We start from the raw sequence: 23,577 nt of genomic DNA, 5'->3' as shown, positions 1-23,577 counted from the left end.
CTATTGATATTTGAAAATTTAATAGCCGTGTTGCAGCCACTGAAAGGACAGGAATCTACGTATCTAAAAATAATTCAGTGAGAAGCCGTCAGCAGGAAGGATGAAATAATATATCCTTCCTTGAAGTTCATCATATTTTTTTGAAAGAAGAGTAAATCTAAGACCAACACAATGATCTTTAAACGAAACAATATTACACACCAATATCTCCTTCTTATCAATAGGTGACAGAATCGTATCGAGTTTCAGGCAGCTTGCCTTGTATTGCACTTGTGTTTGATGTTCATTTTCATAAGATTTCACAGTTCCTGTAATTAAGCTTTGGGCTCCACGCATGGTAGACACGTGCTGTGTGGCAGAGCTTCATTCTCAGAGTCTCAAGTTGCCTTATTCTGAAAGTAGAGCTTGCTGCCTAGTCCAAGCTGATTTGAATTGACTTTTACCCTAGTAGTCCTTTCACACACCATCCTCCTTCCTCAGGCTCACCAGTATCAGGATTATAGTCTTATACAGGATTTATTTAAAAGTTCACAAGGAGGTAATTCACTGGTTAGACAGGTTTCTGACCAGATAGAGGGAAGTATCAAAGAAAATGGCACAGAATGAAACGCTTTAATGTGAAAATTGAACTGCTAGATGTTATAGATGGGTGATTATTCATGATGTTATATATTCAATTCATTTAAAGTATTTTGAGTTACAGGCTTCCAGAGTTTTAAAAATAAATCAGAAACTAAGAAGTGAAAAAACAAAAAGGAGAAATAAGACAGAGGAAAAGGTGCGGAGGAGGAAGAGGAGAAGGAGGAAGAGAAAGAGGAAGGGGAGCAGGAGGAGGAGGGGGAGAAGAAGGAGGAGGAAGAGGAAAAAGAAGAGAAAGAGGAGGAGGAGCAGGAGGAGGAGGAGAAGGAAGAGGAAGGCTAAGGTTTGTTTTCCAAATAATGATGAGAAAAGAGACAGGTGAGCACACAGAAGCCTATGCATCCAAAATGATGGTACAGAACTGCTACATTTCCACAAAATGAACATGAAATATTAAAATTAAAAATTAAGTTAAAAAAACACTCTAGGCATAAATATCACATGCTGTTCTGTTAAAGATAATTATGAAAGGGCAATTACAAAAATTATAAACAGGACTTGGAACTATTAAAAAGCAGTTTTAAATAATTTCTTTTCTCACACCATTTCAAAATGCATTCTGAATTAATCACTTCACCTTTGAAATTGGCTATTTTGTGTTTTCAAATGTAGAGTTGTTAATGTTTCGCAATAAGCTTGCACCGGGTCAGGGAGATAATACAAAGTGCGTTTCCATGAGCAAATAAAAAGGAGCCCAGGACTTGTTCTTGACAAGAAAGCTTAGCTGAAGTTACAGTAATTTACAAATATACAAGATTGCCATTTTGCCTGTTCTGTGCCCTTTACTAAGTGGATTCAGTCCACCAGAGAAAGTTGCTTCTTTGAGTGGATTCAGTCAGATCCTTGCCATCTGTGCTTGTGCCTTGGGATTTGAATTTTCCTCCATGCCGAGCCTTTCAGATGCTGTGACCTGGAAACCAGTTGTCAGGACCTTTGGAGACTAAGTTTTCCTTTAGCCAGGGAGAAAGGTTGGATTAAGGGCTGAGTTTCTTTTGAGTTTAAAATTTTAGCAAGAAGCTCAAGAGAATTTAATTAAATACTGAGACATCTTCCTGACCAATGTCTACCTATACTGATGATGACACAGATTCCCCAACTTCTAAACAGTCAACAACACTCACGATTAATGTGCTCCTGAGTTCACACCACTGCCTTCAATGTTATTATATTCCAGTATGTAAATAATGTGGGGTTTAAAAATCGAATGCATATTAGCTTAAGTTATGCCTTGTAAGCTTACAGACTATGACACTTTCATCGTAATTGTATAGTTTCTCCCCATCGGGAATGGTGACAATGGCATGGGTTAAAAGATAACCACATAGGTATAAGTGGTATGAACCTATATGAAAAAGTTATTGTAATATAGAAACACAATAGGAATAGTAAACAGTATATTTCAGAAAAAAGTTCCACTTTAGTCAAGGATATATTTTTCTTGTCAGGGCTCACATAGTAAGTCTTCTAACAGTGAATTTTTTTAAAGCAACATATATTGGTATGTGTATTAGATATTATCCACAAGGCGAGTGGCTTCAAAGTTTCCTCGTCACTTTCTTTTACTCATTAAAATGATGCGTGTGTCTGCTTCACATTCTCTGGGACTTGTAAAGATTTTCTTTCCCTCCAGAAGTTTTCAATCTAACAAATCAGTATCAGAGCATCTGTTTGATTATATCTACTTCTCAAAGAGCACACTCAAGAGGGAAAATTAAAATTAATTGAGAATTATGTTGATAGCAGCCAAACGGAATTAAACGAAAATGTGTCATGGATTCCAACTAAGGTCATAATATGACTATTCCCTCAATGAAAATGCTAAAGGAAAACATAGTTAATTGGAAGGAAAAATAATATAGAGCAAAACATGTATGTGCTTATGTCTAAACCAGGTCATGCCAGTGCAATTCCCTGTGAACAATGCCATATCTTTCTGCAGAAGCACAGCAGAAATCAATGGATGTTCATAGCAAACCATCCCAAGGGAAGACAGAGCTTTGCAATTACAGTCTTGATACTTATCTTTCTCTTAAGAGAAATTCAATGCATGGGCTCATGGCTGAAATGAAAAGCGATAAATTGATTCAAAGTGTGCTCATTGCATTATGCTTAATATATAATACATTCCCGTGTGATGCCTGTGTTTCTTTTCAGGAAATAAAGAATTTGAATACAATGGTAAATTCTCTATAATCTCAACCATCTTGTCATATTATCGTCTCCTCAAAAGATAGCTGGAAGTGATTTTATGAAAGCTGCTGACTGCACAGTTTCCTCTTCTGTGTAATATTTCCACTGTCCCAATCCACAGCTACAGGTGGCTTCTCATCTTTTATTTATGTCACATATTAATAAAAAGTACATAAGAGATATGTGGGACCACATTTATTTTTTCTTCAAAAGTGAAATTCCATTGAACTGAAAGAAAGAAAAAAAACCTCTGAAACATCTCAGTCTTGTACCTTCAGCACTTAAATGTTTGCATATGTGATCAGATAGACTGTATAAAATATTAGATATTTGGCATTGGACACAACAAAAAATTTTTCAATTTGTTTACTTTAGTGTATACATGTGTAGTGCATGTTATATGCTATGTATATGTTTGAATGTAGGAGGGCACACAAATCAAGCACTTTTGGGTTCACATGAGTCAGCACAATCTCAGCTGTCGATCTTCCCTCCTTCTCTTTGAGGCAAGACTTTATTGTTTGCTGCAGGTTCTGTATTTCAGTCTGGCTTAACCCCAAGCTCTCAGTGGATTCCCCTGCCCTCATTTTACATAACTTGTTGAAATACTAAGGTTACAGACCTGCACAACCATAGTGGCCTCTATATTGCTTTCAAGGACTAAAACTCAGATCTTTGGGTTTAAACAAGCATTTTTGCCCACTCATATCCCCTTAGCCTGAAAAAGTATATTTTACAGATCAGAGATCACAGAGTTTCTTTAAATCTAGTGCAGAGGCTGTTATGGGAATTACAAAATGTGGTTATTAAAGAGACTGATTTATTTAATTTTTTGTCTCTATTTACAGTCATGAGAATCATGATCTCTGAACGTAGAGATAGAAATGTCCATTAAAACTGCTTTGGTAAGTCTAATACCTTTTCATTTTGAAGAATCATGACACAGAAAAAAAAGAGTAAAGGAAAAACACGGCAAACACAATTGTTTCATCATAAACAGTTTCACTAGGAGCATGTGGTAGATGTTTTAATCATAAATGTTTAAATAGGACCAATGTCATTCATGATGTAGTCTCTTCGTTTCTTCCACCCTCCCCAGCCTTTGGCCATTTAATATGAACCCAAATGACAGCCACTACCACACCATCCATTCCTATCCATACACAGACCTTGCTACACACTTGTCTCACAGCCAGGTAACCAGCTTTCTCATATGAGATCGTTTACATAAACTCAATTCACGTAGCATACGATTTTCCCCCAGCAGTGATTTTCCGTATAATGGCAGAAGTGCTCCAGAAAGCAATTTCATATGTTAGCATCTTTGTGGTTCTCCCAGCCGTCCCACACTCTGAAGCACTAAGACACCACTAATGTACTTTGCCCTGTGCCATTATGGACGAGGTGTAAATGCTAGTGGTACAAGCTACATCAAGGCACTAGAGACCTTAGGTAATCTATTTATAAACTTGTGCCTTAAGAAGACTCGCCGAGTTTCCAGTTTCTGGCACTATGCCTGGTGCATGATAAGCAATCAATAAATATTGGACTAATTAATAAATATCCTTTTTGGCTCCTTTTCACAGTAAGATGGGCCAAGATGTATAGGTTGTCACCGGTAAATGAAAAAAAAATAAAAAAGACTTCGCTCACCAAACCGGGAGCTCTGAATTTAGTGGGATGGGTGGAGTTTGTCCAGGCCGACAGGAACTGGATGTAGATCTCTCCTGAGAGACACATCCAGAATACAGCAAATACATAGGTGAATGCCAGCAGCAAACCACTGAACTGAGAACAGGACCCCCGTTGAAGGAATCAGAGAAAGAACTGGAAGAGCTTGAAGGGGCTTGAGACCCCATATGAACAACAATGCCAAGCAACCAGGGCTTCCAGGGAGTAAGCCACTACCTAAAGACTATACATGGACTGACCCTGGACTCTGACCTCAAAGGTAGCAATGAATAGCCTAGTAAGATCACCAGTGGACGGGGAAGCCCTTGGTCCTGCTAAGACTGAACCCCCAGTGAACGGGATTGTTGGGGGGAGGGTGGTAATGGAGGGAGGACTGGGAGGGGAACACACATAAAAAGGGGAGAGGGAGGGATTAGGGGGATGTTGGCCCAGAAACCGGGAAAGGGAATAACATTCGAAAGATAAATAAGAAATACTCAAGTTAATAAAAAAAAAAGAAAGTGAAGGCATTTTAGAAAAGAAGTTTATTATCTCATCTACTTTTCAAATCTAAGCAAAATTTAAGTACATAATTCTACAGAGAAATACCTAGGGGGCTTTTGAATGTTTATATAAGCACATATCAACAATTGATTATTAAGGAATTAGCTCTAAGAAAATTACCAGAGATTGGCTGTAATATTTAGCACCAAATATATTTACTTTTTGTATAGAATATAAAACTGGAAAATATTTAAACGTTAAAATGTGGGATTTCTTTTAAAAAAAGAAAGAAAGAAAGAAAGAAAGAAAGAAAGAAAGAAAGAAAGAAAGAAAGAAAGAAAGAAAAACCAGGAAGCCAGAATTAAATACCCCCCACAGGAACGCCACTCTGCTAATAAGGCATGAGTATTGAGACAACAGCAGTTCATGAGTTGTCCGTCCTCTTTACTTGCTCTCACTACCACTAGGATGGCTACGTTAGATTTACACCATATAGAAATACCTAGCAAAGGAGTCTTATCAGATTGGTCTCTGGGTGTGTTTATAACGAATTGCTAACATTTCTAATCCACAGAGGAAGGTCCGCCCTAAAGATAAATAACATCGTCCTCAGATTTTAAGATATAAGGCGGCTAGCTGAGCACTAGGCGTGGTTGCCTTGATTTCTGTTTCTGACTGTGGATGTGATATGATCCCCATCTCACAGCTTTTTTTTTTTTTTTTTTTTTTTTTTTTGGAGCTGGGGACCGAACCCAGGGCCTTGCACTTGTTATGAAAGCGCTCTACCACTGAGCTAAATCCCCAACCCCCGATCCCCATCTCAAATTCTTGTAAATGTTGTAACGCTAAAGGGATGGATGTTGAACTGTAATATTGAGCTAAATGCAGCACTTCTCCCTCGGTCGCTTATTATTACAGTGTTTTGTCCAGCCTTAGATGGGATAGTAGCATGCAAACCTTCCCGGCTTCCTGTGGCAAACAGGTGGTCCGTGGCGTTCTCTGTCCTAGGAATCTTGAGCTGAAAAGAAATATTCAGTTCTATTGTTCTTAACATAGTTTCTATTTCATAATAGTTACTTACATCACAGTAGTGCTATCTTGAGTACATTGCTGATCAGAAATGCTTAAAATAGTAGCAATGTTTTGGCCTTTTTAATAAAAAGCATGAGGAGGTAGGATACATTTATTAACAGTGTTTACAGAGAAGCACTGCTACTCTGAAAGAACCTCTCTTGGTTTGGTTTAGATTTTACATTGATGTTAAATGTTTGTTAGGATAAACTAATAATGCGTGTATACATTCTTTGTTTTATCATCATATTTCAGAAAGTAAACCATAACAGTGACGGGAACACCCTTCCTTAATGTTGTCAAACAGTTCTTAGTTTATTGTGCATAGTTTTTCACAAATACTTTAAAACCACTTGGCAAATTAAAAAAGCCAGTATCTGAGTCTTATTGAATTAACAGATTAATATTTATAGAAGGACTGTCTTTAGTGTCTCAGATATTCTATTTAACATGGAAATGTTGGTATTAATAATTGAAGGAGGATCAAATCACATTAAACATTTAATGTGCCTGAAATTATATTTAAAAATAGTTAATATAATTTCAATTCTGTACACCAAGGAAAGTCTACAATTAGATATTACTATCAATTTGCAAATAGAGAAGCTCAGACATTGGAAGACTTGACAACTGACTGATGGTCTGGTAGCTAGGAAACCACAGACCCAGCATAGTGTGCAAGCATCTCGCACAGAAATTTCCAAGACAGATCCATCAGTACAGGTGTGGTCATCTAGTCCTGGTTATGTTATTGCTATAAAACTTTCTTCACCCACACCTTTCCAATTTGTAGAATACATTTTATGTTTCTATCATACATCTTAAATATAACACTTATGTGTTATATATCTAAGCATAAATCATTTATATTTTAAATACCCTCCATTATTTTGACAATGGCTAATTAATGTTCAGGGTTTGATTTTTAAGCCAGATTTTAATCACTTTACTTTACATTTTCCACAAAAAATAATACTGCTATTATTTCTTACATTTTTTCAGTATCCTCATTTTCGAATTGCCTTGCTATAATCTCTCTAATACTATTTTATTGTAGATATTGTATATTAAAATGCACCATATACAGAATGTATGTATGTATGTATGTATGTATGTGTGTAAATATATGTAAATTATGGACATTTTCCCTGACACAGAACTGGGGTTCCTGTTAATTGTGAGCCATCATTTACGTGCTAGGAATTGAACCCAGGTCCTCCAAAAGAGTAGTAACTTTGTTCTCTTAATTGTTGAGCCATGTCTCTCACACCTGTAAATGTGGTTTTTCAATTACCTTGATAGATTTTCCAACGTTGTTGTCTTTGTCAAATTGGTTAATAATGTTAATGAGGAGAAATATGTTTTCCTTTATGAACTCCTGTACTTAATGTAGCATAAGCTTTTGCATAAGGATTTGAAAATTAAATAGTTTCTGACTCATAGTGTTCTTTGTTTAAGGCAACTCTAATAGTAATATTACCAGTTCTAATTTTATTCTTTTTACTTCATATTGAGGCAATTCTACTGATTTTTCTGACCTCCGAAATTGTACCAGTCTGATGCAGATTTTAAGTTATCTTTTCTAGATCCTGGTGTTTTCATTTATTCCTAGATTACTCCGTTGTTCCTTATCTTTTATGAAATTTGAAGAACCTGGATTAAATTTACATGCATATATTTCTTTTACTTAATTGATAATTGCATAAATATATGTGTTTTATTATATATGTAACAATTGTCTATATCATATGTAACGATACATTTTATTGGTCTTAACTTTATCCTGGTTAAAAATTTTAAGACATTTTCATTATTATTACTCACTGTACTCCTAAGTTAAGAATTAAATGTTTGTAATTTGATGTTACAAATGTTTTACAATTTAAAAGTACACATTTTTATATACAGCACATGTGAATGTTATCTGTTGCGTATGTGTTTGTAAGCCTGCCCATATGTATGTGTATGTTTGCACACGTTTGTGTGTGTGTGTGTGTGTGTGTGTGTGTGTGTGTGTGTGTGTGTATGCATGAGAACAAAAATGTGTAGAGAGAGACGTTGGCATTATTGTCTTCTTTAATACCTCTCTATGTTATTTTCTGAAAACACTTTTCTCATTGAATGTTCAGCTTGCTAATATTGCTATCTTGCCTGGCAATCAGTCCCGAGGGATTCTCTTGTCTCTTCAGTACTGAGTTTGCACTTTAATGCTGCTCGAAACCACTTTCATATAAAGGGTGCTGTAGATAAAACTCTAGTCCACATACTGGTGCACAGAGCTGTTTACCAACTGCTCTGTATTTTTTTAATTGGATATTTTTTATTTACATTTCAAATGTTATTCCCTTTCCCAGTTTCCCATCCATAAGCCCCCGTCCCATCTCCCCTCTTTCTCCTTCTTTGAGGGTGTTCTCCCACCCACCCCTTCCTCCCTCCCCACCCTGAAATTCCCCTACACTGGGGTATCCCTGCTCTGTATTTCTAATTCTTGTATTTTCTAGATATTTTGCAATTGCATTGTGTTCTTTGCATGTTTCAGTTCTGTCTAAATAGGTATACATTATTTTAAGCCACACAATACACTGTTACTGTTTCATATTTCATTGAGTTTTATGTGTGTTTGTTGAGTTTGTGCATGCCTACATAGCTTATTATATATAGGATTACTTTTATGAAAATTGTGTTGGTCAGTCCATAGAACATGAATTTTAACACTAGTATACTGGGTAACATTGATTCTGTCAATAAAATTATTCTTGTCACAACTTAATACTTATGAATTAAATTACTAAAACAAGCTATAGTAAGCTAAACACAAGACTCATGCTTTTTCTCTCCTTATTCATTTAGTATTTGTGCTAATTTAATTCAAATATTTTTAAAATATAATATCATAATGTAAGGGAATAATAACTTCTAGGACTTGAATAGAAAATTTGTGGGAAAAAAAGACCCTTGCTTTCTCCAATTATTTTAAACCAAATTGCACACATTTTTAAAAGTTTTACATTTTTGATAATTTTTAAGTTTATAATTTTCACAGTGAAATTGTGATCCAAATCTATATTTCTTGGTGGTAATTATAGATTATAAAATATTGAATTAATACACATTATTCTTTTAAACATGAAAGAATTTTAGTAATTGGCTTGTGTTTAATTTTCAAGTCAGTTCCTAATATTGTTTTGCAAAATCAAATCTGTCTTGAAAATTAGAGAATGCATAAACTTATTAAATATAATATATCATACTTGCAATATATGATTTTTCTGTTTTTACACACTGAAATAAATCACCTATTTATTTCTTGTATAGAGAATTTATTTATTGTATTTCTGAATTTCTTATATAGAGAAACAGTGGGAAATCAATGTAAGCATTACAAAGAGGGAGCAAGGACAAGAACTTCATACACAAAATAACCGTGCCTAGTCATACTGTTCTATAAAATTTACCAACATGAAGTGCCTGCCAAGGGCCCATCAAGTGGCTTATGACTATCATCTGGTTAGTGGCAGGAAACCACAATTCAATTCACAATAAAGGATCTGGCATACTGCACTACAAAGTGATATTTATATTTTAAAAATAGAATCATACAAAACTCTTTTTAGAATGAAAAACTAAAGGTCTAAGAAAATAAACAGCCTATTCAAGTTTATAATATTAGTAACTAAAAAAGCAAGCATCAACTCGGTTGGATTTGTGTTCTTAGGCTCTGTTTTCTGTATGGGTTGCATATAAGAGGTTAGAGAAAAGAGCCCATCACTGCAGAAACAACCAATAGAAATATGTGCTCTAATCCATCACACACTCAAAACATTATTTTTATTAGCTCGACTTGACCCTCACAAAAATACCATTGTCCTGGTGAGATTACATAACACAGGTTACAGAGTTGAATTGAATTTGTGGTGTTTAATTGATTTCATTCCCTGACTCAGTTTCCTCTATTACTTCTTATGTCTAGAACAGAGTTACAGCTCTCCCAGCCACTGTATTTCCATTTTGTGTCAGTTACGGTGACAATTTCTCAAGGTTATCCAGTCTCAGTGATGTACTCAAAATGAATGTTCTGTGTTCCAAGGTCAAACTTTTCCCATCTTGGGGACTGAAGAGTGCCTCTCTCATGTCCTAGAATCCTGCCCTCCTGTATCCAGGAAGGCGAATTAATTATTTTGCAGATGCAAATAAGTTAAGGATGTGGAGATGAGATCATCCTGGATTCAGGATGAACACTAAATCCTGACCTGAGATTCAATAAATGTAAAGGGAGAGAGGTTTCTCTTAGGCTGTCAAAGAAAAGGGACTGCAGACTTGAAGGGTAGATGAAGAAGACAGACTCTGGAATCACACAGGTGCAAGGCGAGGACAACGGATCCCAAGGAAGATAGTGCCAAGGAAACAGCCAGCTTGGACTTTACAGAAAGGGCCAATCTGCCGATAACCCCTGTGGGACTTCTGGCATTCAGTGTTAAGAGCAAATGGATCTCTGGTCTTTTAGGGCACCGGTTTATGTAATTCTTTAGGGTTGCACAAGGAAACTAATGAAGTCACCATCCCCATCACTCCCTTTTTCCTGTGCTTTGATCTCCTTCAAAGCAGTTACATTTCCCACTGCGTCTCCCGAAGATGCAATCTAGAATTTCTTGTGATTAACTTCCCAATTAACTGAAAGGAGGGAGAGAAGTCTGAGTGAACACCTGAAGACAGCGTCAAAATCACAGAGAAGTTAGGTGCCAGGCAAATACCTTTGCCTTTTACAGTTAAGTTGACTGGCAGGTTATATACAAGGCGGCTGGCTTACTCTTAAACAGGCTTTGAAGCAATAGAAAACAAAGGAGCTGGGACGACCAAAATCGTCAGAAAGTGACCTGATAATCAAACAAAGCTAGAGAGGAAGGAAGCCAATCGGTACTGAGGAGTACAAAGATGTCTTATTTGATATCACACACGCGCATACATGCACACACACACACACACACACACACACACACACACACACACGCCCCCCCACACTGCTATCTGAATAATGCTGTGGTTTACAGTATAGAAAAATACACAATTTAAAGAATTACATTTTATTGTTTAGATCAATGTACTAGATACTCTGAATGAACTATGTATTTATACAGTATTTACAGTAACTATTGTTCAATCATTCTGTTATAACTTCTATCTTTTTTTGCAATCCGCATAAACCTCATATAGAAATCTCCTCAGTGCTGACCCTGTATTTAATTTGCACCGAGAGTCCTAATTCTGTAAGGATATCTCATGCTGAAAACCTATGACTATTCCTATGGTTTTGTTCATATCAGGATTTTCAAAACACATGGATGATCACCCAACAGAGAGAATATTGTGAGTGATATACCAGGAGCAAAGTTACGTCTCAGTCAAGAACAGTGTGACTGGTGATCTTAGCACTGAAATGTTATATAGAGGATGATCAAAAGGACAAATAGTAGGCTCTGACCAGTCTTTAGGCAAAGGGCAGTCAGATGTGAACTTACAGGAATGAAAGCTAAGAACTTGACGTTAACAAAGGAAGTGTAACCTTGCAAGATCAAGTTTGTTCAACTATGGTGGTTAAAGACACAGAATGAGAAAACGTTTGAAAAGACTTTATGGCTTGAACCTTTAATTTAATAGCTAGCAACCAATGATAATTTGTGTGATTTTTCTTTGAGTATTAAACTAAAAGAGTTAGGAGAGGCAAAGAAAGATTATGTAATTAAGATAAAACTAAGTACAGCAGAAAAGAGACTGATTATGGATGAAAATCTTAAGTGCCTGGGATCCAGAAGGGTCCTGGTTCACTCTTACCTGAGACTTCTACTGTGCATACTGGGAACTCTGTGCAGCTTGCTGACTCTATAAGAGAATAGCAGGCGATAAGAATCGTTACAGCGTGGTTATCAGGCAATGAGCAGTTGATCGTTTGTCTCAAATTTTCCTGTCTGTATAGGAGTTCTTGCACAATTAATTTACCATGCACGTCTGTCTAACAGCAAGCAACGAAGCAAGACCTTCTGGAGAGATGAAGCACTCATATATGAACCGAGAGGAAGAGAAGAAAACTCTGTAGAAGGGAAAACCGATTTTGAGAATCTCTTCACAGATAACAAGGCTCATGTAGATATTGACATAATCAGAACCGAGGCGACTATTAAAGGCATACCTAGATAGTGAGCTCACAGCAGTTGTTGAACATCCAGATGTAGATAAATTATATTTATTTTAATGAAAATCTTTTTAAATTGAGTGATGAGAAGCAGTTGAGGTTTGTAGAACCCACAGAGAAGCTGGGTATAGTGATACATCTGGAACGATCTGCTGCTAAGGCGTCAGTAGGTGGAGACCCAAGAGTACCTGGTTAGTATCAGTAGCGGAAACTGGGACTGTGGGCTCACAAACAGATGCTGCATCCAAAATTTAAGACAGGGAATGAAAGAAAACAGTGGCAAAGTCCTACGGACATACACAGAGAGGCTATACCACACACACACACACACATACACACACACACACACACACACACCACAACCACACACATACACACACATACAAACACACATATGCACACACACACACAAAAAGTGATAGATTGTTGTCTCATATTCAAAAATATTTAAATAACATACACTATAAATCTCTATATAATAAAACTTAATAAAATCTTCATTTGTTTATAATGAACTTCATAATTTCTACATACACATGTAAATACCAATTCATTCCACAGCAAAAGACAGTGTAATAGTTACTGATATACATGACAGAATATGAGAGTATGAGATTTCTGTATAAAGGAATGATATGTTGCAAGGTAGGTTGAGCTAAAGTACAAGTAAATGGGACTATCATTAAATTTTATGAAAATACTCAAAGATTTGTGGTAGGTGTCACATGTCACATGTAATACTAAGGTAAAATATAAAATTGTGTGTACTGTAGAATATACTAGCCAGGATTTTTTTACCCTGAAGTAGAAGTACTAAGAACAAAATTTGAGATGGCAATATCTTGTAAGCATCATTAAGTATCACTTGATTTCAAGAGCAGAAATTAGAAACAAGAAAATGTAAATCACTAATAAAAACCCACACAAGCTTTGGGTAAAAGTCAGATCTCACATCAGAACAGCATTTGGCAGTAAAATATATATAAAAAATGTTTTTCCAGTCAATGACTAATTCAAGAGTCAACTACATTAGTATGGAATTCCTATTTTTATTAGAACATTTATTAAGAGAATTGCATTATTAGCCATGTGAGAAATAACTCACAAATACAGCCTTATGTAGTGTGTTTTGCTTTTTATGGTTAACTTTAAAGAAATGTTTTTGGGTATCAAAAATGTCATGAACAAAAATTAAAATGAATTTAGCTTCTTTGCTAACATGAGCATGGTATTGTTTTTGTTTCTTTCTACTATTGTTATTATTACTATTATTAAGTCATTATTTTAATCATTTACATCTCAAGTATTGTCCCCCTTCCCAATCTGTCCTCCCTTTCAAGTTCTTCACCTGCTTCCACTTCCCTTTGCCTCTGAGAGAGTAGAACCCCAGTGTCCCCGGACACTAGGACATTGATTCCCTACAGAATTAGGCACATCATTTCCTGCTGAGGCCAGACAGGGCAATCTTCTGCTGCTTATGTGCCCAGGACCTTGGAACCACTAGTCTATGATGAGCAGAGTATTTTAAAGATGTAAAATAAAGGGATTTTTTAAATAAGGCCTGCTAAATCCTTACAATGACCATACACAGAGCCGTGAAAAAAGATGATATGAGAAAGACATTTAATGACATGACATTTTGATATTTATATGCTTTTGCAAAAGGTCATGTTAAATGTAGAGATATAAAAAATAAATGTCTGTCTTATTCATCCCATTGTACACCTCTGTGCTTTGTGCTATACATTATACTTCTGTATTTATGTATTATTGTTTTTAAGAACTACTTCAGGAGGCAGTAGAAAGACACTTCATGCCCTATACAACGGTGAGAATTGATCCCTAAGTTCTACAGAGGAGAAAGACAAAAACTCTGTCCTGATTTTTGTCCCTTCACAGCCATGAGTAGTGACTGGACAAACACATCCATCCCCACATCTGACAACATAAAATAAATAGCATTAGACTCTTTAAAGAACTGTTTCAGACATCAAAATGGGAACTTTAAAAGTGTAGTTTTATAATATGTATAAGAAGGAGTAGTAATTTCAATGAAAGATTTGTCCTGAATGCAGGAAAAAGAAAAATGGTCTTAGTGAATTAAGAAGAAAGAATAAAAATCTTCCTCGATACGAATCTGTTATGGTCCTTAAAGAATGACTTATAAAGTAACATTTATGACTTTCTTAATTATTATGTATTAAATTACTCTATATTTTTATGCTCCCTTATTTATTGATGTGTACGTGGTTATGTGAGTGGTCTGGAAACATGTGGAGGTCAGAGGACAAGTTTTTTTTTCTTTTTTTTTTTTCGGAGCTGGGGACCGAACCCAGGGCCTTGCACTTGGTAGGCAAGCGCTCTACCACTGAGCTAAATCCCCAATCCAGAGGACAAGTTTTGATAGCATGATTTTCAACCATGTGTGTTCAGGAGTAAACTCAGTTCATCAGTTGTGGCCATAAGTAACTTTACCTACTGATCTGTTCTTTTGGCTCCTACAAATATATTCCTCTAGTATATTTTGTTTCTGTGAAGATAAATGTTTAAAAGTAATAATAACATCACAAATATTTTGAAGCACAATTATTTTTATTTTCACTTTCCTTTTATTCTTCATGCTTTTATTGCTTCAGTATTTATCTTCCCTTTCTGTTGTTTATTGTTTCCTGTTCATTTGCTATACATTGTCTGTGAGTGTGTGTGTGTGTGTGTGTGTGTGTGTGTGTGTGTGTGTGCATGTGTGCATGTGTAGCTTGCACCTGTGCATTCTGTTCTTCTAGGTGAGGACACCAGAGAGGATATCTTCAGATGTCTATCCCTTTTTGCCCTATGGCCATGACATGAGGGCTCAGGTTTCATTTGGAACTAGTGTTCTTAATCCCAGGTGGCTGCTGAGTCCCCCCTGACATTTGTCCTTTTCTGCACACATTGGGGTCACAGGCAAACACAGCCACAGACAGTTTTTCTTTGTTGTTTGTTTGTTATCTTTTTTTCGATTCCAGGTATCACACATTTTGCTTGCATGTCAAATATTCTCACGCAAATGTTCCCTAGTACTGATACTCTAATAATAAAGGATATTCACAGGATATTCACAGGTATGTCTCAAACCTTTCATCCTCGTGCTCCAGAGACTGGGAAGAAAGACTGCTTCCAGTTTTAGACCAGTATGTTCCTCAGGGAGGCTTAGTCTCAAAAATCTTAAATTACGTACATAGATGATAGATAGATAGATAGATAGATAGATAGATAGATAGATAGATAGATAGATAGATAGATAGACTGACAGAACATACATCGAAGAATGTAACTTCACAGAAAGCTTTGTCATTTTAGCTTTTGGAAGAGCAGTTTTTACAGGTGGTGTGGGACCTTTTTTCAGTTGTTGCTGATCGAAACTCTTAATAACATACTATTTTAGTAACTTTGCTCCTACGGGCTTGGTTTACAATATGTGTCCTTGCAATGATAATTAGATCTGGGATTGATGGTTTTTCATAGCAGCAACATGCATGCAGGAATAAAATGTATTACACAATATATCAGTGTATGAATTTGAAATAAAAATTTAACAATCCAAAGCCTGGATTTTGCCAGAAATCTCAAAGAACAATTTTTCCTGAAGACTGTTTGTAAGAGTAAGCAGATCACTTTGAGCTTGCCTCGTGAGTGATAAAATATAATACACGATCTTACCTTTCAGTATACACTGCTAATGCTATTAAGTGCTTATAGCCACAGCTTCAAGATTAGAACGAGCATCCTGCTTTCTTCCCTGGAGAGTAGCACCCTTAGGACTATTATTGAACTTTCCATTCGGATCCTAGTTTTGTTTGTATGTATCACTTGCACACTTGAAACGTTTACCGCTCAGATATTGTTAACGCTGTCAATGTGAGCAGGCTACTTCTTTGAGAGTGCATTTTGTTCTCTTTGGTGGAGGTTATTTTTGTCCAGCTATGTCTTCTCATACAAAACCTTCTGATCCATTATCTCTTGACCTTTTCCTGCTTTTTACATCTTGAGAATTTTGAGATTATTTTCTATTACTTTTTACTAAAAGCATGTTGTTTATTGAGAGATTTTATGCTTTATTCATATGGTAAACAATGCTCTCTGACATTTTTCAATAAAATATTTTCAAACATTGTTGTCAAAATGTAACCAGGATTAACCAGGAGGTTCGAGATAATTTTAAATGAATTCACCTGCTGCCGTACTGTAAATTATTTAAGGATGAAACTTCATAGCTTTGATTACCACCCAAGTTCACACTTCTATTTTACACAATTTTCCTTTAGTAATTATACTCCATCCTTGGAAGCATTGCGAGTACTTGTTTGTTTTTAAGTTTAGCACTATGGTGTTAATCACAAAGTAATTCCAAAAGAATAAGTTATTAAATTAGAAGACTATTTGCTATCTAAAAAGCAAAGAACTCAGTTATGTAACAACAGATTTAATGTAAATTATTTATAAGAAACATTGCCAAAATTTGAGTTAGAGCATTCAGTATGAAATACTTCTATGTACAATTTACAGTAAACCTGTTGTGAAGGTGTTTTCTATTCTAGAGGGTCTTTGAACTGATTTAATTTTTCTCTTTCAAAAGGGCGATCACTATTTTATCTCAAAACTATTATTGGTCCATTAGTAATGTTATTTAAATATATGAAAGTATTTCAAATTTTAAAATAGGAAAAAATTAAAAATGATTGATATGTTACCTGAAGTATATGTATAGCAAGTCACTAAATAATCATCTAACAGAAGGAGTGTGCTAATCTAAAATGAAACTAGAAAAGTCAATAAGACATCTGAAAATACAAAGTTATTATTGAAATTATTTTTGTTTCTAGTTTATGCTACTTTATCTATGCTAACACTTCTTAAGATTGAGTCATTCACAGTCATCTTCCTGAAAGCTGTCTTTTTTAGATATGTGAGCCCACCATTCTATTTTTCTTTTCTTATTTGGCAAATCAGTTATTGTTAACTATTTTAAAGGATAAAATTAATAAAATACCAACTTTGCTTTAAATATTACTAACAGATGTCTTGCATATATATATTATGAACATTTCATTGACCTATACTCAAATAGAGAACTTTAAATTGTAATGTTGGAGTTAGTAATAGGTTTTGAAGCAACGAGAGGCACATTTGTCCAGCTTTTTCTTGACCATAAAAAAAGAAAAGCCAAGTTCAAAGTACTGTTGACATAGAAAGCAGACACAAGTAAGAGCTGGTATTCACTGCATGTGTAAGTATAGGGATTTTAAAAATAAATAGAATGTATACTTTTAGAATGGGAATTGCCATAAAATGAACTCGGTAATGATAATACAGAATTTTACTTGAATTTATCAAGGAAAATAATTGAATTTAAGAAAAAAAGGATTGAGAAAGGCATGACAAATAGCTTCCTAAACATAAACATTTTTAGGATCTGTCTCTGAGGAAAAGTCTACAGTATAGATGATATATGCAGAATAGAAATGAAGTATTTTGAAATTCATGTGCAAATAACAGCAATGAAGGAATGATAGTTCAGCTCATTCAATATGATATCAGAGGAATATGTTATTGAAAGAATTGCTATCATAGAGCTAAAGTAACTGAAGTTCTAAGAAAATAAGAAAAATATTTATTTTCACAATACCAATATTCTGTGTGTGTTGCTAGCTTAAATTTCCTTTGCACATTTGATCCTAATTTTAAAAAATAGCATCTATTGATTTTAATTACGGGATGAAAAGGGTGAATCAAAATCAGAGAGATCCCTTATATTTCAAGGGCACTGGATCTGACAATTACACTTTAAATAATTATTGTCAAGCTTATGGATATTTTAAACTTTGGTGAAATAGCTTAGAAATAGGCTTATGAGGGAACAAACCAGCTATCACGATTGTTTCCCACACTGTATTCAACATGTCATAATTACACTTACACTATTCTGTTCTTGTAAAAACACATGGTGGGTTATTAAGGAAAGTAAACACATAATTTCTAGTATTCAGGTTTTCTGAAAATATATTTATACCTTGTATATAATTACAGACCTAAAGTAGAAACCATTTCTAACATTTACATGAACAAATTTTACCTAGACTTGATGAAAACTGGTTATTTACTCCTTACTGATTTCATCATATAACTTAACATATGCTTTTTAAATAGGTTATAAGGTCAAACTTTATTTAGTGAGTACACATTAAACAACGGATTGAACTACTCAGGAAACCTTAAATGTTGATACAGTTTATTTATAAATGTATACATTTGGAAAAAATAAGCGATTGTTGTTTTTAAATTTTTAAAATTCAGTATAAAAAGAACATTTATTCAGAAAAACCACGAACATAAAGCAGAGGGAATATATGCAGAATGTGAGTGGTCCGACCTCTCTTTCCTCATCCTCACAGAATCTAGATCTCCAGATGATATGCTTCTGATTTTACATGTCAGTGGTCATGACTTTACTGAGATTTATGAATTCAAAAGAGTGATTTTTAAATTCACATTAATGTTCTAAATCTATTATCTAAATATGACCATAATGATCAGTAAATACTATGATAGCCCAGTTCAAGATGCGGCAGGAATCCTGACTGCATAGGAGAATTATTGGAGATTGCAGTAGAATAAGATCCGTGACATAATCACTTGGCAAAAGTGTATATTCTGGGTCAAACGCCATCATTTTTAGTCTTTCAGTAATAATAATAATAATAATAATAATAATAATAATAATAATAGTAATAATAATAATAATAATAATAATGTTACTTTACTTTGGATATAAAGTTCAGAAAATTATCCACAACATTTAAAGTAGCCATACTCAACAATAGAAAATAACATTGATGTTTTAAGGCTTTCTTGGAGCAATCAAAGTCATCTTTAAAAGCTATATAAATATCTAAACAGTAGCTAGGCTCTTCCCTCTATACTCCTCTTTACTCTAATAGGATCAAGCGGTGACCTCAGTCCTCGTCTTCCTTATTCCTTCCATATTTTATTTTAATTATATCTCTCCATGCTTCTGGAATCAACTCCCTGGAAAGACTGTCTACAAAACAAAACCACAGTTATTTAATAGTCTAGGACTGGAATTCTGCTAAGCAGTTCTTTTTCACAATATAGTATCAGTTTTTGTCATAAAAAATTCTCACTAATAATTTTTAAATAAAGGTTCTGCAATTGAGGAAGGTATGAGAAAAAAGTTCCTGTATTTTCTATTTTTTTCTCTAAATTACATTATAAGTGACTCATGTAATACATTTCTACATAGAGTAGAAGAAGCTGGATTTTTTCAAAAATGAACAAATGGGCAGGGCATCAGATATATTACATATGTCTATGGAAAAATGTCCTCCAATATGGAGATAGAACTGAACATTTCCTCACAGAAAATCCTTCTGGATCCTTGGACTTTAAAGAGAATTTTGGAATGATCAAAAAAAAAAAAAAAGCCTGTCCATCCATTGCAAAGTACTATATAAGTGGAACTGTACTTATATTAGTAATATATAGATTCATATACAGAAGCATATATGTTCGTAATCCATAAATTCACCTTAATATACAGGAATATGTGCACATATGTATACATGTAAGTATAATTAAGCTACACTTTTAGTAGAATTTTACACAATAAAATACAGATGGAAAGCATTTCCATACATCAGGAATATTTGGGACAAGTATAAAATGAAATTAAAGATGTAATTAAATTTGAAACTATCATTTGAAGTAAACTTTGGGATCTCCATAGTTTCTACTGAGGTTTCTATTTCAAGGTATATTTGTAATTATTTCTGTTTATGTCTAATATAAGTTTTATATGGTCATTGAAGTATTTGACAAACACACACACACACACACACACACACACGCACACGCACACGCACACACAGACACACATTGACGAAATTTTTACATGAAAGTGACAGAATCCAGATGCCCCTTAAAATTCACACTTCATATGTGTGCATTTTCTGAGAATTGTACAGTCAAAGCCATATGTACTCAGAATGTATACCTAGAGAAATCCAACAGGAAGTTGATGAGAAAGGGAGTAAAGCTACAAGGTTTCAACTTTGCTTGACCATCACTGACTAATAAATCTCTATTATCTTTTTGAGGGAAGAATAAGGAAAAAAATAAACAGAAATCACAGCTTTTTCACAATCTCTCAGTCTCCTTATGTATTTATAAAAAATCAATTCTCTTGAAATCAGTTCCAGTCTAAGCTCGGATGCCACCACCTTAAAGTGCCTGAAGAAAATTACATAATGTGACTAAGTTAGGTTAAAGCTAATCTGAGGAAATAGAATGAAAATGTAAGCAATGCATGAAATGAAAAAATAAATGAATTCTAAAAATCAGACTTGATGATGTCCCATATCCAACAGTCATCATGAGTTTTAATTTTGAAAGAAAAGTTTTGCTTTAACCTTAGAGATTGTTTAACAGAAATCCATGCATGATTGTTATGATTTCCAAATAAAACTTTAAAATTAATAACTAAGCTATTTCCCAGTTATTTTCAACGTAGCTCAGAGTATTTCTTTATGTGCCCCAGAACAAGCTAACTAATATGCATGTAATACATCCTATGTGTACATCCATATAAGTGATACACTGTGCATTAATTAATTTAGTACTTCTCCCATAAACCTAACACTAGTTTCTGTAGGGTTACGACTTTATTGTATGAAGATGTTCCTAAGGAGTAACTTCAAAAAACTTTTGGAATATCATCTATTTCCAAAATCATTGTGAATCAATTTTGTCATTAATAGTGAAGATATAGTTAAATGGTTTTCTTAGAAAATAATCATGATAATTATAGTAATCATATAAGAACACTTTATTTTTATTTTTATTTTTGTTTAATGAAATTAACAACTGTATTAATAGCTGACTCTAAAATTTCCAGTCAGAATTATTAATATTAAGGTAGTTAACAGATTTAGTAATGATAAGAAATTAAAGTTTTGGCACTTTTCTCTGAAACCTTTATGTTCTTTGCAGTGTGAGGGACTAAATTTGAAATAGTTTGTAGAAATACCTATATTTATTTTATCTGTGTGGCATGAGCCAAGATAAGACTAAATACTTGACAAAGCTAGTGACATTATTGAATTCCAAACCCTTTTGATATTGTCTGAATCTACCAGAAATACAGTTTCAGGGATGCACAGTTAGGTGCTGTTCAATCACTTGATGAATTAGATGCAATCACATGTACTTTAAGACACCCATGAACAATAGAAAGTGCATTTAACTCAAATGATTGCGTGTGCTAATTTTCTGAAGGGGTCTTGGTTATCTTTTTATTCCTTAAAATATTTGATACAAAGCTGTAACATTTTAATTTCTAAATTATGATTCTAAAATAAGACTTAATTGGTATGTTTCAGACTACGTAGACTTAATACTGTACCACTTTGTAATATACAGAGGAACATTGACTATGAAGATACTTGTTGTGGAGGAGTTGACTAAAGGCAAGACCCAGCATTGAGTGCAATGGCCCTTGACTTTGTTTAAGCCTTTTCTACTCTGTCTGTAAAATGGACATTGCAATTTTCTCAACTGTATAGTTATTTTCTCAGATGCATTATTTGGGGTAAAGTTTTAGAATATATATAGGATCTATTATCCTTGCTACCATAATTGTGGTCCTAAAAAGTCAGTAGACAGGTACTTTGAGAAACACTGGCCTGGCTATTTGAAGACTTCCTTGGTGTGGTCAGACCACGCACGTTTCAAGTTTTCTGTATTTCTAGAGAAAGAATAACATTAATTCAGTTTGATCATCACAAAGCTACGAAGTACTGTTAACTTTCAACTATTTTAAGAAATACATACCCCTCCCTTCTTCAGTTTATAAAACAAAAACTTAGTTGTATCTAGGCTGATAATATTTATTTACTTTTAGGTACAAGTTTACACACACACACACACACACACACACACACACACACACACACACACACACACTATACATTTAAACCTTACTCATGCCATGGCAAAACCGCATTGGTTTTAATGGTGCTGTTAGCTTCTTATGAATAGGTCCACTTGTACTTTAATTTATAAAAGAAGCTCTTTAGAAATGTTTCATGAAAGTTAGTAAAAAGCTCACAGAACTGAATTTTTGATCCTTATATTTTAGTCATATTCGGTGGATATGCCATTGTTTCAAAGATAACAAAAAATCCAGTGTTCCTGATAAAGCAACTCCATATACTTTTTTCCCCCAGCAATGGGATTTAATCGAGATAAATGAGTGTTAGACTTGTTCTAGGGCCGTTTTCCATTGCTCCATCTGCTGGATGTGACTACGTCTCCTGCAGCAAGTGGGAACCTCTCAAACTAACATGAATTAATTCAGCAGGTGGCTTCAAAAAGGCTCAAGAATGTGGCTTGTGAAACTTATAATTACTTTTACATTTTTTGTTCCGTAAGAGTTCCTATTTTCCTTCAAAGAAAAGGAAATGGGGGAAACAGAATATGATCTTAGGGAAGATACACTTCACAGTAGATGCAGTATTGCTCCCAAGAGATAGGCTAGTCTGCTAGTTTGAACACTATCTCCCCTTGAACTGATTTCTGTAACAGGTCCTAAAGCCTCCCCTAGCCAAGAAAGGAAAAATCATATGTAAAATAACTTTTTAAAGCATTTTAAAACGTGACAGTGAGGAAACATTATCACAAAAGGTAATCAGGTCTCTCCACAGGATTAACCAAGTGATTGGGTGCCATCTCTTACTGACCCCTCGGTGTCTATGCAGGCAGATCTTGAGTCGCACGCTTGGACAAGGCAGCCCCAGTTTTCTGTCTTCTCCGAGTCACAGACAGGACAACATGCAGCTGCTGCCACCAGCCAGGCCGCTTTCCCTGCCGCCACCTCTACAGTTGCTTCCAAACCGCGGTTGCTGCTACTGCAAAGAAAGGGTTACTCCTCCCCAGGAGTCAAGCGCCTACAAACTTCCCCTGTTTTACACGTACGATTTCCTGCAAACTTGTAAGCCCTTTCCTGCAGAAGGCCCCAGGAAACCTTTATCAAGCCTCACAGGCAATAGCATCACAACCAACATCACCAGAAGGTAAGAGCTGCGATTCTATCCGAAAGGCAGTCTTCATTCAGATGGGAAGAACCCCTTGCAGCATCAACTGCTCCCACTCGGTTCCTATCAGCAGATTTACCAGCGTGAGCAGTCGCAGCTGCCATCAGCTAGTGTGAATGAAGGTGGAGGTAAAGTTTGACGAACGGTGACCATCCCTGGCAGGGAAAG

General features: G+C 35.0%; 2 protein-coding genes and 1 long non-coding RNA gene across 2 annotated transcripts in view; all 3 read right to left on the bottom strand.

Annotated features, from left to right (window-relative positions):
* Erich1 (glutamate-rich 1) overlaps positions 1-23,577 on the bottom strand; it is a gene marked incomplete at its 5' end in the record, with an annotated part of 52,793,804 nt that overhangs the window by 34,270,221 nt on the left and 18,500,006 nt on the right.
* LOC148000548 (uncharacterized) overlaps positions 1-23,577 on the bottom strand; it is a 125,846-nt gene that overhangs the window by 101,847 nt on the left and 422 nt on the right. The window lies entirely within an intron of this gene.
* On the bottom strand, positions 500-23,562 carry LOC148000549 (uncharacterized). The gene is made up of 4 exons (XM_087589561.1): positions 23,489-23,562; positions 23,056-23,223; positions 11,905-11,952; positions 500-3,057 (listed from the first exon to the last, which is right to left on the bottom strand). Exons 1-4 carry the CDS (start codon positions 23,560-23,562, stop codon positions 3,036-3,038), a joined length of 312 nt encoding a protein of 103 aa, XP_087445687.1. The 3' UTR covers positions 500-3,035.

Source organism: Rattus norvegicus, chromosome 16, assembly GCF_021556685.1.
Source record: "Rattus norvegicus strain SHRSP/BbbUtx chromosome 16, alternate assembly SHRSP_T2T, whole genome shotgun sequence".
NCBI classification, from domain to species: Eukaryota; Metazoa; Chordata; class Mammalia; order Rodentia; family Muridae; genus Rattus; species Rattus norvegicus.
The sequence above is the reverse complement of the archived record's forward strand: the minus strand, read 5'-3'. Positions and strand labels throughout refer to the sequence as shown.